Source organism: Crocodylus siamensis, chromosome 5 (genome assembly GCF_052110815.1).
Source record: "Crocodylus siamensis isolate JL-2025a chromosome 5, ASM5211081v1, whole genome shotgun sequence".
NCBI lineage: Eukaryota > Metazoa > Chordata > Crocodylia > Crocodylidae > Crocodylus > Crocodylus siamensis.
In genome coordinates this window covers 188,639,272-188,658,130 of record NC_143399.1, presented here as the reverse complement: position 1 = coordinate 188,658,130, position 18,859 = coordinate 188,639,272, and the positions used below count along the sequence as shown (strand labels likewise).

The window sequence follows — 18,859 nt, the reverse complement described above, 5'->3', positions numbered from 1 at the left end:
AGAAGAAATTGTGGTGCAACTTTGAGGTGGTGAATAAAGAGATCATTATAGTTCCTGTACTTCCTTAAGACTACCCAAGTGAAGTTTACTGCTCTGAGCAATCTTCCTTACTCACGGTCAAAAACTGAAATGGATGGTCACGTCCTACACCAGCTAAATTGATTTTGCCGTTGAGACAAACTCTTGGTTGAGGCGGGGAGACAGCCCTTAAATTAAAGCCGAACAGCTACCTGCTACAATTTCCTGAAGCAGGATTAATGAAAAGCAATTCATTCCTGTGTCAACCTATGATTCGATTATCTGCTGGATTAGCCTAATGATTTAATAAATTGATGATCTGAGCTAATATCATAATTAACCCATTGATCAACTGATTCAGTTTCAATTGTGACCTTGACCTAATAACCATCTTGTTTTATTTTTAATTAGATTAGTGAAGTTATAGTAGTTTTGGCCTTTATGACAGGTTTGTTTAATCTTAATACATGTTTGATTATGCTTGCTCAGTGAAACCCTGAGAAAACATACAGATCCACTGTTTTGTTCCTTTCTGATTGCCACATAGGACCAGAACTAGGAGGAATAAGCTAAATTACCAAAGTTCCTCGAGGGCAACTTGGTCCTCTCCTTAAATAAAATGCTTTATCCCTCTCGTATCATTTTTTTTAAAAACATAAACCATGTTGTATGTAATTTAAAGCAGAAAGAAAGTTTGTCCTGCTTAAAGGTGTTTATGCCAGGTTTCAGGCTATTATTTAGGATGGAGTTACAAATTCTATGAACATACTGACACAACCTTTCCTGAATTGACTGCACTAGCCAAGCAAAGCCACAGATAAATCTCATGACAAACTCAGGGCGTCACACCACTTACCATTCTGTGATGCTCTTGTGTGCTCTAATTACTGAGGTCTCAATGTCAATGGGATGATACCTCATCCCTCGCAATTCCATGGCTTCATCCAATGCACCCACAACATAAAGTGCATCATGCCGCTCTAGTTACAAAAAGGGGACAAGAAATTACCTTACTATGCAACATAAATTATAGGAATATGCACAGTCATCTATCGGTATATTAAAAGTGACATTATTGAGTATTCTGGAATATCAAGGGTGCTAATGTACTTGTAAACTTATATAAATACACTACTACCAGAATGGAAAATAAGGTGGAGGGTGGGTTCACAACTATTTTATGCCAAGTACAATGTACACCAAATGAAGGAGGGGTGGGTTTAGTCCAAAGACATCCTATTTTATGAAGTGTTCCTGAGGAGCAGACAGAAACTTGTTTTTTGGGTTTCACAGTCAGGTTTATTCTATTTATTTTCATCAGAAGGATAAAGCGTGAAACTGGCCCTTCTGGATTTGAACGTGCCCTTACAGCAGCTTTAAGTGTTTTACTGTGATGCTGAAAGCATCAAGTATTTAACTGTGATGCATATGTTGCAAGTCTGCTCCTAATACCTAATCACTGATTAAGACAAGCCATAGCCATCGACAAGCAATCCTTTTGTAGAACAATTCTTTTCAATTGTGTGGGGGGAAGGAGATTTCTTTGGGGATTTTAGACTTATAATAAAGCTACTCCATTTTATTCATGGAGGATATATATCATTTAATAAACTGAAGTTCAGATAAATGGTGATTTACATTAATTCAGAGATTTAAACGGAGAAATGTCGTATCGTGGCAATAAAGCACAACTGCATCAGCCAGAATAAAGACGTCTCCCAGGTGCTGTGTGAAATGGAGACTAGTCTCTCCGAAAAGGAGCTGAGAAATGGAGGAGAGGGGAGATTTAGTGATGGCTTCTTCATGGGGAGAGGTATTCTATTTGCAAATTATGACTAAAAAGTGCGATTACTATCCTTGTGGAATAATGTCTCCTGCTTCTCCTGGGACTATTTCTTAATGACATTTTCTTTGCTAAAAAAAAAAAAAAATCTAAAATGAGAAAATCCTACAAAATTGTTTCACAAGATTAAATGACTTTAGGAGATTGTATTATAAGAAAGTGGACAATATCCTTAATGCCTAGTAATTTAGTAATTATTAACATGTTTTCAGACTCCTGTCAAATTCAGCTTGACTCAATAGGTCCTATTCAAGAAGATTACCCTGGTTCTCATGGTGGCATTGCAAACACTGCTGATTCACTGGGCATGATGCTGGCAAACTCATCTACCATCTCAGCCAGCCTCTGCTCAGATTCCCAATTTTGCAACAGTCATAATAATTCAGATTATTTCAGCCTCATGAATGTTTATGCCCCATAGTATTTGTTTGCTTATATATACATGCCGGACAGGGAATGTCACTAGCATTTAGCAAGACCCAGTGCTTCCCTGACAGAAAACAAAATAATGGTATCTTGTACCTTTATTTCACAGATTCACAGAAGTTTAAGGCTGGAAGGGATCTTATGAAATCATCGGGTCCAGCCTCCCTGCTTTGGGCACAAAGGACCGCTGGGGTCAAATAACCCCAGCAACGTGTCTCCTTTTGTAGTTATAGCTTATATTAAGTTTTAAGGAGTTGCCCCTGAATCATTAACAAACTGGCTCCAAAACAAGAAGAAAATGATACTAGTAACTTCTTCAGAATAACTCTGCTGTAACAGTAGGAGTAATAAATGAAGGTGTCTTCTTCATGCAGTCCTACAACAACTCTGGTAAATGGTTTTTATAAGAATATTTTGGACCTTTCAAATGAAACCACTTGAGGCATGTCAAGAGGTCCCTTCCTCTCATAGCCTATGTCAACAGCATAGGAGAGCGGGGATGTAACAAAAGGAATAACCTAGCTGCCATGACTGGCAGGCTTCTTGATTCACCCTCTTGTTTCTTATTATCCATTTTGAAAATGCTCCTTCAGAGGGTTTTAGTCCCCACAGAATGGGGATATTTGATGTTAAGAGCCAGTACACACAGCAGGTCATGTCTGAAAAGCTTATACAGTATAATGATTTTTTATAGCTATGAACAAAGACAATTTAGGAAAGGAAATAGTATTTTTACCTCCATTGGCATCAGTCAGTTCTGTTCTTCTCAGAAACCCCAAATAGCCAGTCCGAGCCCAAACAGTTTGTGTGTCGCCAAAACTGAGTCTCGAATTAAAGTGATCTGACTGCAGAGATTCATCTCCATATATGGTAAAATACCCACTGGCATTATGGGCACTGTGAACCCATATCTACATGAAAAGTAATTATACTGTCATTAAAGTACCTATCCAAGGAGGAGCATTATTGACAACTTTTGCTGCTTATATTCTAGTCACAATTAGAAAGAATTAAGTATTTCTATACTGCCCTTTAACAAGCTGATTTCTGATACACATATCCCATTTCATGCTTATTTGGGGCCAAATCCTGCATCTGTGCATGGTCCCACTGAAGTCCAAGGGTGAGGCCCCACACTGCACCTCTTGAAGGTGCAGCACAGAAATGACAGTGCAGAGGTAGGGTCTGCCTAATCTTTGCAGAGGTCTCCTGCACTTGAGCTGCTTTGTGGCTTGCAGAGCATCTTGCATAAGGAAGCCAGTTCTGCAGACTTGACTAAGTTATTTCAGTCGTCTGGGATTCCCCTGGAGGTAACTGTCCTATCCAACATTTTCACAGCTCTATAGGTTTGCCCTTGATGTGCCCTCTCTTTCTCTGCAAGCTCTTTACATCCTGTCACGCCTTGTGATAAGAGGGTGTCCTCTGACATTAGTCTTACGATGTTTTCTGTAGCATCTGTGCTGGAGAAATTTGTCCCCAACTTATTTCAAGACTTTTAAAGAATGCTTATGCCAAGTAAAAGGGCTGGAAGATGTACGGGGACTTTTAGGGCAAGTGAGACAGGAGGACTTTGTCCCTAAATCAACCAATACTTCTTATTATTTACAAGACAATTTTCTTTTTCAAAACTTTAAAGTTAGCCTTGCAGCCATTGCAGGAGGTAGTGTAAGAAACACTAACCCATACAAGTTAACTTCAGTAAAAAAATAAATATGAAGGGGACATTGACAATACCTTTAATAAAATATGCTGAGCTCTACCATTAGCAAAGAGCATGGACATTTGGTGAACTCCGAAGGATTATAAATCTCAGGAGGTACACTTTTCTTGACCAGCTTCGTAGTTGAGACAGACTTAGCTTAAAGTTTTTAAATGCAGTGCTTTTTGCTTCAGGTGACCTGCACTGCATTTGAAAGCCTGTTTAAGTCCATCCCAACCATACAGCTGATCCAATAAAAGATACCACCCACAAAAATCTTTGCCTCTGGCATATTACCTGGACCATCCTAGCTGCACCATCATGTCAATGCTGCCAAGAGGCACACTATCATTTTAAACAGGACCAAAAAAATTCTTCATGTTGTTTAATGAAATCTTTATTTGCCCAGTGACAATAAAACATTTGATGTTCAATTTTACTATTCCATCAACATAAAATAAGCAGGAAACATCCAGCTAAATGAGATTTATGAGAATATTTTGGTCCAGCAGAGCATAGCAATCATAAGCATAATATGTTGCTGCAGTAATACTATTCAATAAAGAAACACTTTTCATGTAAGGTTTTATCAGAAGTAATGAGATAATTAAAAAATAGAAAATGTGAAGAGGAACAGCAGGTGTACTCTTCTAATTTTCAAGCGTGACAAGAGAAGGTTCTTAATAGCGATAGAAGTTTTGTGGGGTAATTTCATACCATAGGAAGTTGCATGCTGTATAAAATGTCCTTAACCTGGAATTTTTTATATTTATTTTGGGAAGATACACATATAGAAGGAAAAGGTTTTTATTTTTATAATGTAATGCAGAACAGACTAAGGAACAATTATGATGACTCACCTCACCAAGATGAGAGTCTCCTAAGGGTCCCTTTGTTTCTGGATTAGCGATAATGATGCGAACTCCAGGGAGGATCTATTGGAAGGCAAAAATGAGTCATATATCATGAAAAACAGATGAAGCATATATCTGTTTACGCAACCATATAATGATATTTGTCCCCAGAGCCTGTTAGATGACTCTCTGAGAAATCTTTAAAAAATTAAGTAACTATCTTACTTAACAAATGAAAATAGCCACTTGTGATAAATTATCTAATTGGAGTCTGTTACACATTATTATCAGTACAATTTTTGAGAAAAATCCCTTATCTTCTCTATCAGTTGAGAGAATTCAGCTATGGAATAAACTTCCATGAGCTCAGGTGATCCAATACGGCCATTTTTATGAAGCACTGGAAAACTACCTTTTTAAAAAAAAAAAGTCTTCCTACCATATGAAATATACTCAAAGCATAGAGATTCATTTCCACTGCAAAAGTTTTCCAACAAGAAAATGGAATAATACATTATAGAAAAATAAGTACCAAACCCTCTAGCCCCAAAAGAGATTTCACTTTGAAAAGAAAAAGAAAAGAAGCAGCAAATGCCTCATAAATTCTAGTAAGGGTTTTGCTATTGCTGGTGGTTTTATAGGCACCCAAGGCTCAATCCACTTCGGTTTAGAGACACCTAAACGGAATATAGACAGAATTTAAGTTTCAAAGGGTTAGGCTTTCTTCCACATGCCACCAAATTCAGTAGGTCCCAGCAGTGATCACTGGGTTCAATAAAGATAGCCAGGCATGAAGAAGAAGAATTAAACAACCATTTTTTATTACTACAGCCCTCAAGTTCAGGCAACGCCTCCACTTGGAACTACCATGTTCCCAGTGCATCTAGACTTGGGCTTTTGAGCATACCAAGAAATAATTAAGTTTGATCACCTAATTGCTTTCCCTCTAACTCAGCTCCACTGTGATTCAGTTTGGTGCTGGAGGGACTTGGCACAGTATGCATGCTTTAAGGACACCTCACTTGCATCACCCATGCTGAATTCAGTTCAAATTCAGCATGGCCACCTTTGTCCAACAGACTAATGGTTTGAGCACTCACCCAGGAGAGGGAATGCATGGTTCTAGGCCCTCACTCAGACTCACACATCCCACCTCCCATAGCACTATCCTAATCAGGAAGCTATAGAAGTGAGTAGGGAAGTTCAGCTCTTGTCGACATTGGGTCACTGGGCAGCCGAGAACGCAAATCCGGGGGCCAGAAGGAGAATAAACAAAGGGAAGTCTGCCTCTGCCCACTGGTTGTAGCCCTCCCATGCTAAGGAGGAGGTTAGGTTCAGGTCCCAGCTTCCAGGACACGTTATACATTTTACACTTGATAGTCATACATTAAAAAAAGAAATTTCCCTGGGAACATAAGGATCCTCGGTGCCTAATTGAATTGCTGTCCTGCAGTGAGCATCTGGAGCAGTGGTTCTCACCTACAGTGCCCTGAGAACTGGAGATGAGAACCAGGGATTCTGCACTGGGGTGCCACGTTGCTGGTGCCACTCCCACGGGGGGATCAAATAGCCTGTTTCAAGGAGGCACACTGGAGACAAACCGAGAAGTGGCTGCAGCAGAAAGGCACCTCATTACATTATGCTGGAAGGTGCACTGTTTCTTCTGCAGCTCTTCATGGTTCGGCTCCAACATGCCTCTTGGACACAGAGGTGCAGGGCAGTTCTACCTTCTGGCAGTGGCTTCGATCTCCAGACAGCCACCCCCATGAGGTGACACTGCTTCACATCACTATTTCTAGGAGGCTGTCAGAGCTGATCTGGGAGCAGAAAAGACCCTGCCTGTCTCCATACATTTCTGCTGCAGCTCTGACATGCCTCCTCCAAACAGAGGCGGCATGAAACAGTTCCACCTGCCTTGCCGGCCTCTGCTTCCAGGAGGTGCAGGGTCAGACCGGGAAGGCCTGTGGCAAGAGCATGTGATTTGCCAGATCTGCTTCTGGATCTAGCTCTGCAGGAGCCATGCAGTACAGTTCTATCTGTCTGTGGAAATGGGGCAAATATAATGAAAACAACCTAATGAACTAATAATAAATTCATAATATCATTTTTAAATGTGGTGCTGCTGTATTTTGAAAAGTCAAGGAGGGGTGCCTTGAGTCTAAAAAGGTTGAGAACCACTGGACCAGAGCTTGAGTGTCAGGATACTTAATATAAACCCCTCCCAAACCAATTTTTTAAAAGAATTAATATAGATGATGGGTTCAGTTTCTCTCACAATACTTACTTTTCCTGATTCCATTAAGGGCAAACTATGAGGCGATCCTCTTTCTACTAAACGAACTCTGAAATGGAATAAAAAAGCTGAGACTTAATGACAAAACAGCAACTACTGGTTAAAAGACATGGTTATAGCAGGTAGTTTATAACTAACCATTACCCACCAGTTTGCCCCCATTATGTATCTTCAGCAGAGAGGGTTTGGCAAACATTTCAATAATCAACACGTTGGTTTAATGGAAAAGAAGTCTGGTTATACTCTAGGAGCGACCTTTATTCCAGGTGAGACATTTATGCTGGAAGGTGCACTGTTTCTGCTGCAGCTCTTTCTTCCTGTAAACGTTACATTCCTTGGCAAGTGACTCATTTTCCCACTCCAGTCACTAGTAAGGAACCTGGGAGCTCTGCTTTCAGAGGAGCAGTGGCTGGTAGGTGGAATTCCCTTCCTTACCCTTGCAGAGTACTGCAGTGGTCTGCTTTGTGATGTACGAAAAGGCTCAGCCTACAGAGCAAACACCTGCTGAAGAAGTCTTGAGCATGAATGTACATTTAAGGAGGCTGAGTGTAGTCCCTAACAAGCCAACTAAACTTTAAACTCTTTTGTGTGGCAGAGTAAAGGGGCTGTAGACTAGGGAAAATCATGGCTGAGCTTCTCTTTTTGTGATTCCTCATTAGGTCCCTTGACAGGAGGTGAGCTACCCGCTCTTCAGCTTGCTCCATATAGCCTGCCCTGCCTCAATAGTGTATGAACAAAGAAAGAAAGAGCTCAGCATATAGTCTTACTAGAAGAAAAGTAAAGCTTGGAAAGTTCAGCTGTTGCAGGGAAAGGAGGGAGCAGGGGAGGAGACTGCTAACTGTTACTGCAATAAAAATCACCTGTCAAAAGCTAGGATTGCAACGCACAAGGCAGGGGAGCTGAATTGTTGCTTTGTTCGCAGCCCTGGAAGTCGAGAATCGGCTGTTCAGGTGGAAGGGGCACAGCAGGACCCTGGAGGCCTGTCTGGTATTTAGAACAAGTGAGATGCAGTTCAAGTGCTTTCAGCTGGAGCACAGGGAAAAGTTCTGAAATTCAGTCCCTCTATCCAAGCCTTTGTCACTTTGAAGTTAAACGACTATAGTGTGCCCTGCTTGGAGCTATACCTGGAGACTGTAATTCTGGAGACTGTGTAGCTGAAATTATGCAGGTGCAGCGCGTACTCTTAAGAAGCTGTGGGTTGAGCAAAATACATTTTCCATCATTCACCTGAGCCGCCAGGTGGTTTCTATTGTGCTTTTTTAACCTAAAATTGCTGTAATGTGGTTCTCAACGAGAGAAACCTGCTCTCCCAGAACACTGCTGCAGTTGCAGCAATTGAATTACTCTTGATTATGAGGGAAATACAGCACTGCCTAGTGGGAGGGTACTAGCCTCTGTTTCTCCATCATATCCTTTATTACTTCTACTTAAATGTTAAGACCTTTGGGTATAAATTTGTCTAATACCTAACAGAATGGATTTCCAGCTTAGTTGAGAGCTGTAGGCATGACTGTACTTTGTAACTACTGCAATACTAACACACATTAAAAACACAGATAAGGCCTTTCCTTTATCTCCAGTAAACTATTATACAAATTTTGCAAAGTGCACTCTTCAGAGCCACCGCTAATCTACTACCTGTAACACCTCTGAGGAACTCAGAGGGTGTTAAGTGATAATCAAATTAAGGGTTTATCAGTGCCATGCAGAGGTACTGGAGGCAAGACAGCCCCCTTAGAAAGCTGCATTGCCAGGCTGCCATATGCTGCTTCTTAGCTGTGCTACTTAGCCTGGGCAAAGCACAGTATTAATACAGTGATAGCACTTCTGGTACCCAGCACAGCCTACATCCTCACAGCTTTGCATTGTGCCATGTAGTTATACCTACCATATAAATGAATAAAAATAAACCACCACCAATATGCATTACAGGAGAGGTTATATCTCACATTAAAAACCCTTTGAACTGCCTAGGAACCTCTTAGTTGTCTGCTACGCTGTTTTGCAAAGGAAAACAAATCCATATCCAATGCATGATAGTTTCAGGTCTGACAGAACCATAATAGGGGTCTCACAATTTATTATTAAATAGGCAGAGCTTTTGATTTGCTAAAAATAACCACCAGAAACACTAAAGACCACTCTATACAGACTGCCTAGGTAAGATTTTCTTAGAGCAGTTCCAGTTTTCATCCAGATTTAAGCTTCCCACTCCTGCCACTACGCTACATTTCAAATATTGATGGATAATTCTCAGTTTGAGGTGAAACAATTCCTACCCCCTCAATTCAGATACAGGTAGCAAATATTTCCTGACAGTGAATAGTAAATGCAGTACGTGTAGATGTTTGCAATTTCTGACTTATCTATGGTGTCAGACTAAGTACAAACACTTGTTCAGGCTATTATATTAACAAACATTTTATTTAGCACAGCCAGATATCTTAACACCCACTCCACTATTTGTGCAATACTTAGGATCATAGGAAAGCAAGGCTGGAAGGGAGCTCACAAAGTCATCAAGTCCAGCCCCCTGCTCAAGACAGGACTACACCATCCCAGCCACATGTCTGTCTAACCTACTTTTGAAAGCTTCCAAGGATGGAGATTCCACAACTCCTGGGTAGCCTGTTTCAATGCCTGAGCACTCTCATAGTCAGAAAGTTACTCCTAATCTCCAACCTGAATTTCTCCTGCTGAAGCCTGAGGCCGCTGCTCCCAGTTGTATCCTGTAAGGCCACAAAGAAAACCCATCTCCATCCCCGCTGTAATCACTCTTCAGGTATTTGAAGACTCTTATGAGATCCCACCCTCAGATTTCTCTTCTCCAACTAAATAACCCTAGGTCTTTCTTCATAAATTAAGCTCCCCAGGGCTGTGATCATTTCTGTCCATGTCCTTCTTGAAGTGTGGGGCCCAAAACTGGACACAGCTCTCCGGGTGAGACTTCACCAGTGCTGAATAGAGCAGAACAATCACTTCCCTTGATTTGCAAGAGGCACGCCTGTCAAGACAACCCAGGATGCTGATGGGGTTTTTTGTTTTTGTTTTTTCTGCAACAATAGCATACTGTCAGCTCTACCATATGGGCCACCATAACCCCCAGGTCCTTCTCTGCAATACTGAAATTACACCCTAGCCAGTCATTCTCCACTCTGTATTTGTGTATGCGGTTATTCTGTCCCAAGTGTAGGACTTTATACCTGTCCTTCTTGAATCTCATTCAATTTATTGTAGACCATTTCTCCAGTCTATCCAAGTTATTCTGGAGATCCTAGCCCTACCAGCTGGAATATCTGCAAGATGGTGTCCATCCAAATTGGTGTCATCCACAAAGTTAAGTGTGTACTTGATCCCGTTATCCAAATAAAGATATTAAACAATAACAGACCCAGGGCAAATCCAGGATTTGATACCTCCTCCCGACTAGACTCATTATTCACTGAGTATGACAATCCAATCAGTTATCTATCCACCTTACAGTACTTTCATCTAGTTTGTATTTTCTTAGTTTGTTAACGAGAATGTCACGGAAAACGGTGTCAAAAGCCTTGCTCAAGTCGAGAGATATCATTATTCACTGTTCTCCCCTCATCCACAGAGCCTGTCACCTTATCATAGAAGGAAATCCGGTTGGTAAAGCATGAAGATGAATCCATGCTGGCTACTCCTGAACACCTAGCTCTCCTTTAGGTGCTCAACAATAGATCCCACAAGGCCCTGCTCCCAGCCTGTCCCCAGCCCCTGTGCCACGCTTGGGGAGTGGGGTTGGGACCTCTCTGCTGCCAGGGAAGGGGGACATTGTCCCCACCCAGGCATGCAAAGCAGGGGCTGGGGAACTTGTTCCCTGCCTAGCTCTGTGCGCACAGAGCTGGTGGAGGGACAGGCTGGGGAGCTTGTTCTCCCAGCTCCATGTTTGCGATGCTGAGCAGGAAATAACACTCCCTAGCCCCCGCTAGCATGGAGCATCCAGCGCCAGCTCCCTGACTGCAGTGCCACTGCTGGAAGACCCTCCTCTCCCAGCCTGAGCTCTACAGTCATGGTGGCGGGCTGGGAGATTGTTATCCCAGCTCCCTGCTCCCAGGTCGCAATGGCAGAGCGGGGGCTGGGAGATAAGCTCCCTGATCGCAATCTGGGAGCAGAGGGCCTGGAGATCCCTGCTGCCAGGGCAGGGGGATACAATCCCTGCCTGAGCTCCTGTGGCAGAGCCCACCCCAGCAGCAGGCAGCTCCCAGGGGCTGGGAGCTATCTCCTGCTTCCTAGTGGATGGCTGACTGGAAGCAGCTTTTGCGCCTGGTCAGGCGTCTACATGAGTGTTACGGTGCCGATACTAATCGGCATCCCGAGCGAATCTGCAAGTAGGATTTGCAAGTAGAAAATTCGCAAGTAGCAAATTTACTCGGGATTAGGGGGGCTTACTGCAAAGTAAGCATGTGTGCATGCTTACTTCACTCTAAACTATGCTAATGAGAAGTTAAGCATCTCATGTAGCTGTGCCTATTATGACCAAAGTTACCTTGCACCTTCACACTTTCAACCAATTCCTCCACGTGTGAGCAGTATGTCAAAAAGAGCTTTCCCCCTTCATTGGCCCCTCTACCATTTGAGCAAAGCATCCACACCAGAAGACAGACGGGTGACCCAGGCTGACCTGGACAGGCTCAGCAAATGGGCAGACGAGAACCTGATGGTGTTTAACACTGAAAAATGCAAGGTTCTCCACCTTGGGAGGAAAAACCTGCAGCATGCTTACACGCTCAGCAGTGGTACACTGGCTAGCGCTACGGAGGAAAGAGACTTGGGTGTCATCGTTGACCACAAGATGAACATGAGCCTGCAATGTGATGCTGTGGCTAGTAAAGTGACCAAATGCTGGCTTGCATCCATAGATGCTTCTCAAGCAAATCCCAGGACATCATTCTCCCCTTGTACTCGGCATTGGTGAGGTCACAGCTAGAGTACTGCATCCAGTTTTGGGCTCCGCAATTCAAAAAGGATGTGGAGAAGCTTGAGAGAGTCCAGAGGAGAGCCACGCGCATGATCAGAGGTCAGGAAAACAGACCTTACGACGACAGGCTGAAAGCCATGGGGCTCTTTAGCCTGGAAAAGCACAGGCTCAGGGGTGATCTGATGGCCACCTATAAGTTTATCAGGGGTGACCACCAGGATCTGGGGGAACGTTTGTTCACCAGAGAACCCCAAGGGATGATGAGGTTGAACGGTTATAAACTCCTGCAAGACCGTTTCAGGCTGGACATAAGGAAGAATTTCTTTACTGTCCGAGCCCCCAAGGTCTGGAACAGTCTGCCAGCGGAGGTGGTTCAAGCACCTACACTGAACACCTTCAAGAGCAAATTGGATGCTTATCTTGCTGGGATCCTATGACCCCAGCTGACTTCGGGTGGGGGGCTGGACTCAGTGATCTTCCAAGGTCCCTTCCAGCCCTAATGTCTATGAGTCAAAAAAAATATTCCCAGCACACTCCAGGAACTTCCTAGACTGCTTGTGTACTGCTGTGCTTCCCTCCCAGCAAATGTCGTGATAATTAAAGCCCCCCATGAGAACCATATCCAAAGATTTGGAAATGTCACTTACTTAAAGAAGGCCTCATCCACCACCTCCTCTTGATTTGGAGGCCTGTAGCAAAGACCCACCATAACATCTCCTCTGCTGCTCTCTTCTCTGACCTTACCCAGAAGCTTTCAAAAGGCCTACCTTCCACTTAGTACTGCATCTCTGAACAAGTGTACATTGCTTTTATATATAGGACAACACTTCCTCCTTTTTTCCTCTTGCCGATCCTTCCTGAACAAGCTATTACCATCTATGACTGTGAACTATCCCACCACATCTCTGTAATCTCAATTACATCATAATTCCTAATTTAGCTTGTTAATGGTGGTTAACTAGGACCACCAATTCCTCTTGTTTGTTCCCCATACTTCTTGCATTAGTGTATAAACATTTCAGGTATCTAACAGTCTCCCTTATGCTGTCCCTGAGAACATTGCTAAGTTTTCCATTATTGCTTTCTCTTACTATATTTTTATCCAGGTCTCCAGGCTCTGGGCTTTTGTCTCCATCCCCTGGTGAACCTTGTTAAAGACCTTATTCTGATTGTTCCTTAATTGCTGCTTGATACTACTTCTATTACTGAATGTAGATTTCCTTTGAATTCTTCTACCTTCTACCTTATAGTAAAAGGTGAAAGAATGAGGATATGGCCACAGCATTATATTTTTTTCCTAAATTAAAACTGAATGTTTTCTTTGGACACATTGGGCACTTTTACACACTTTCTGATTAGAATCCGTTGGAGCAGATTTGATGAATCCAGTGTCCTGCAGCACCTTGTGTATTCAGAGTCCTTGCATTTCAAAGTGGCAGTGGGGGTGCAGCTCCCGAGTGCTGCTCTAATTAAAACACCCCCCCACAACCCCAGAGCATGTGCATTATATGGACATTTTTTATGGCTAGCATGCTGACTATAAATGAAAGTTGGAATTCTCAATAGCCCTTTTAATGGTCAGAAACTCCTCCCTATATAATTGTTTACAAACTCTGGATACATTATAGTTACCAAATAAAAGAGGTCATTTTAAAATTACAGCAATCTATACCTGTAAGAGCATCGTGTAAAGTGACCAGGAAGGTAAAATGTTCTTAAAAATAAATGACTTTAACATTTTTAGTAGTGTTGAAGTGATAATGTATCTCTGATGATCCAAGAATGGTGTGGGAGGCAAGAAAACCCTGAAGACCTTAAAATAGAATGTGCTGTATATGAAAATTGGTCTTAAGTCTATTGTAACTGTGCAGTTCATCCAACAGAAAAAAATGTAACCCCCAAAAATCCGTGTCTATTAGTGTTTTTGGTAATTCTATTAAAAATATTTTCTGCAGGCAAGAGAGGTATATATCAGGTTTATCTAATCACTTAGAGATGTTACTCATCTCCATTTCCTCCATGTCATTAAAATATGCCTCAGTGAAATGTCATTACATTCCCAGCCCACTTAAAACTGTTACATTTACTTGAATTTATAAATTTGCTATTATATTTCCAGGTATAGAATCTAATTATTCCAGATTTGTCTTGAATTTGTTCCCCCTCCCACTACTACAGCAAGGAAAATAAATCTGGGAGGGTCAGGTGGCACCCTTGTCCCCCCAACTTCTTCCCCCTGCAGCCCCTTCCCCCTCCCTTTACTGTCAGACTCTGATCTTCCTGAGCATGTGGAAGTGAAGGGCAAGTTTGAAAATTACTTGGAAATAAACATGCCTGTAGTAATTTTCATAAAGGCAAATTCCTACAGCTATACATAGACTTAGTTCATCCAGAATTGATACATTTTACCTTTTTTGAAACTGCTGAAATTTTTAGCACAGATACTTCATAAACACACTTTTAAGCAGCACTTTTGTACTTACTTACACATTTTTTTTTAATATATTTTGTACTCCAGGTCAAATTAGCCAAATCATATCGACTGAGCAGAACTACTTGTTCCAGAAACCATACTGATTGAACAAGCAGAACTCAATTGTTCTAAACACGACATACGGTGCTACAATCAGCAAGCATCCTCCATCCCAGACCTATCATCCTGGGACTTCAGGTACTCCCAAATCCACTGGCAGGCATTCTATGTGCAAGCCCAAGCCTGGACATCTTGAGGTTTGGATGCTCCCAGACACTACAGGCAGGCATCCTACATCCCAGACTCTTTAGTCCAGGACTTCAGATACTCCCTATACTCAATCTTAATCCATAAGAGGCCAAAAAACCTTACATATACATAGTGCAAATGATATATAATTGTAGTCCAAAGCCAACAGGCTCATTATTTACTGGACCGGGCCCCAAAAGAGTCAACAGCATTTCAAGCCATGGTGACCCCCCCATCTCAGCACTGCTCTGTAGGTGTGTGTACTCCAGATACCCACCAACATAAGATCTATGTGTTATTTTGCCTCCCACTCACAATAGGAACTCTTGTCACAAGTCCTGGGATCATCTAACCGTTTATATGCAGATGAGGTGCAGGGCTGCCTGGTCCAGCTCCACCTCATGGAAGATGGGGCCACAATAATCACATGCAACAGGCTGACAGACAGAGTTGAAAAAGAATCAGCACTGAGGGGGACTCAGCACAATGGGCATTATATCATATTCAGATGGGCTGCATTAACCTATTCATGCGATAGATTTCCATCAGCATGTTTTCCCAATAGGAGCCATGTATTTTACAGTCATGCTCAATATTGGCTGCATTCAATCAACTTCATAGTTGCTTTCCATTCCTATGCTGATCCTGGAGCAGTCTGAGTCATAGATTCCCAGAGAAGTGGGGCTGGAAGGGACCTCCAGAGGTCATCTAGTCCAAGCCCCAGCCTGAAGCAGGATCACCCCTATGAAAAACCATCCTGTACAATTATAATCTAAACTCTGCAAAAGATCATCCTCAACCCTGACAATGAAGACCTAACAGCCTAACCTGCCACAGGTTTCATAGTTTCATAGTTTCATAGTAGCTAGAGTCGGAAGGGACCTAGGTAGATCATCTAGTCCGACCCCCTGCCTTGGCAGGAAAGAGCACCGGGGTCAGATGACCCCGGCAAGGTGCTCATCTAACTTCCTTTTAAAAATCCCCAGGCTAGGAGCCTGCACCACTTCCCCTGGAAGCCGGTTCCAGGCCCTAGCCACCCTGACTGTGAAGTAGCGCCTCCTAATATCTAATCTAAACTTACCCTCCGCCAGCTTGTGACCGTTATTCCTGGTCACTCCTGGCAGCGCACGGGGGAACAGGGACTCCCCCAATACCTGCTGATCCCCCCTGACCAGTTTGTAGCAGGCCACAAGGTCCCCCCTTAACCTTCTCTTGTGGAGGCTAAACAGGTTCAGGTCCCGTAGCCTCTCCTCATAAGGCCTGCCCTGCTGACCCCTGATCATACGAGTGGCCCTCCTCTGAACTCTTTCCATATTGTCCACGTCCCTCTTGAAGTGTGGCGCCCAGAACTGGACGCAGTACTCCAGCTGCGGCCTGACCAGTGCCGCATAGAGGGGGAGGATCACCTCCCTGGACCTGCTCGAGATGCATCTGTGGATGCATGACAGGGTACGGTTGGCCTTCTTGACTGCCTCCCCACACTGCCGGCCCATGTTCATCGTGGAGTCAATGACGACTCCAAGATCCTTTTCCGTCTCCGTGCTGGCAAGAGGGGAGTTCCCCAACCTGTAAGTGTGGTGCCGGTTCTTCCTCCCCATGTGCAACACCTTGCACTTATCAGTGTTAAACCCCATCCTATTCTCATCCGCCCACCGTTGCAACCTGTCAAGGTCAGCTTGTAGCCTATTGCACCCTTCTAGTGCACCCACACTAAAATAGGGTAAAATAGGGGATCCACAGCAGCCAATATCTTGTTTTTATAAAATGTCGTCAATATACACTCAAGAGGTCCCAGGTAGAAGGCCAGACACCCCCACTACAGTGGAAGGCAACCCCCCCCCCCGCAGTCCACACCAATGTCACCATGGGGTACAATTCCTTCTTGATTCCAAATACAGCAATCAGTCTGACCTTGAGTGGAGGGGCAAGACCCTCTAGCCAGGAACCTCCAGCTTTGCTCCTAGCAGGAGAATAAGCACACCCCATTTCAAGTCCCCTGCCTTAGCTGTAGCCAGCACCCAATGCCTCTGGAGAGGTTTAAAAACACCCTGACACTTATAGCAGAAAAAAGGGAGAGGAGCACGAGCAACCAACAAAGCCTAAAAGCATGGGAAATATCCATGGTAAAAAATAAGCATTGCTACCCCTAGATCATCCCTGACCAGCAGCCGTGCAACCTCTTCTTGAACACCTCCAGAGCTGGGGAGTCCACAACTTCCCCAGTCCGCCTATTCCACTGCCTCACTATTCTCACAGTGAAGAGGTTTTCCCCGATCCAATCTAAATTTACACTGCTGCAACTTCAAGCCATTGGTCTACATCCTCTCCTCTGCAGCAAGAGAGAAAAGGTGCTTTCCCTCTTCTTTATGGCAGCCCTTCAAGTATTTGAAGGCTGCTATCATGTCCCCTCTTAAACACCTTTTCTGCAAGCCGAACATGCCTGGCTTCTTCAACCTCTATTCCCATGACTTGCCATTCAACCCTTTAGTCATCTTTGTTTCTTCCTCTGAACCCCTCTAACTTCTTTATATCCTCTTTTAAAATGTGGAGCCCAGAACTGCACACAGTACTCCAGATGAGGCCTAACAAGTGCCAAGTGGCACTATCACCTCCCATGCCTTTCACCTAATGCTTCTATTGATGCAGCCCAAAACTGTATTTGCCTTTTGTGCAACGGCATCACACTACAGACTCATATTAAGTCTGTGGTCTACCAAGACTCCCAAGTCTTTTTCCACAGAGCTGCCATCCAGCCAGATGTCCCCCATTTTGTATTTGTATTTTTGAATATTTCTCCTTAGGTGTAGCACCTTGCATTTGTCTGCATTGAACTACATCCTGTTAGCTCTAGCCCAACTTTCCAATCTGTTAAGATCCTTCTGAATTGCACTTGAATTCTCCAATGTGTTCACAATCCTCCCCAGTTTTGTGTTGCATTTTTTTAGAATGAAGATTTTTCAGAGGGGCACTACGTTGGCTGTTTTCCAGTCCTCTGGTACCTGGCCTGTCTCCCACAACTTCATGAAGATCATGGCCGAGGGCTCTGAGATCTCCTCTGCCAGTCCCTTCAGGACCCTGGGATGAAGCTCATGTAGCTATGCTAACTTGAATTCATTCAGACCCAACAAAGCTCTCCATTTTCTTCAGTACAGCTAGATACATAAGCCAGGAACCTGAGGGTATCATATCAAAGAGCCTACAGACACCCACCAATGACAAGTTTCCATCTCATTGCTTTCCCCAGAACGTTTACATGATACGGTCTCCCACAGCATTCTCCCAAGCAAGCTAAGGAAGTACGGGTTGGATAAATGGACTGTAAAGTGGACAGAAACTGGCTGGAGCATTGGGCTCAGAGTACTAATCAATGGCTCAATGTCTAGTTGGCAGCCAGTATCAAGTGGAGCGCCCCAGGGGTCACTCCTGGGACCCGTTTTTTTCAATGTCTCGATCAATAACCTGAAAGCCAGCATAGAGTGCACCCTCAGCAAGTTTGCAGATGACACCAAGCTGAGGCAGGGTAGTAGATATGCTGGAGGTAGGGCTAGGATTCAGAGTGACCTAAACAAATTGGAGGACTGGGCCAAAAGAAATCTCATGAGGTTCAATAAGGACAAGCACAAAGTCCTGCACTTGGGAAAGAACAATCCCATGCACCAGTACAGGCTGGGGGCTGACTGGCTGGGCAGCAGCTCTGCAGAAAAGGACCTAGGGGGGTACAGTAGACAATAAGCTGCATATGGGCCAGCAGTGTGCCCTTGTTGCCAAGAAGGCTAATGGCATACTTACCTGCATTGGTAGGTATGTTGCCAGTAGATCACTTGAAGCAATTACTCCCCTTTATTCAGCACTGGTGAGGCCACATCTAGAGTACTGTATTCAGTTTTGGGCCCCCACTACAGAAAGGATTTGGACAAATTGCAGAGAGTGCAGTGGAGGGTGACAGTGCAGTGAGGGGGCTTGGGGATATGATTTCTGAGGAAAGACTGAGGGAACTTGGCTTATTTAGTCTAGAGAAGAGGAAACAGAGAGGACTTAATAGCAGCCTTCAACTAC

At 43.6% G+C, this 18,859-nt stretch overlaps 1 protein-coding gene across 7 annotated transcripts in view; it reads right to left on the bottom strand.

The window, feature by feature from the left end:
- DIP2C (DIP2 acetate--CoA ligase C (putative)) overlaps positions 1-18,859 on the bottom strand; it is a 470,493-nt gene that overhangs the window by 10,965 nt on the left and 440,669 nt on the right. For all 7 annotated transcript variants that reach the window (XM_090047544.1, XM_090047545.1, XM_090047547.1 and 4 more), the window contains 4 exons: positions 7,125-7,182; positions 4,847-4,921; positions 3,024-3,198; positions 875-998 (listed from right to left, as the gene is read on the bottom strand). In XM_090047544.1, coding sequence (XP_089903670.1) covers positions 875-998; positions 3,024-3,198; positions 4,847-4,921; positions 7,125-7,182 — 432 coding nt within the window. The remainder of the gene's footprint in view (positions 1-874; positions 999-3,023; positions 3,199-4,846; positions 4,922-7,124; positions 7,183-18,859) is intronic.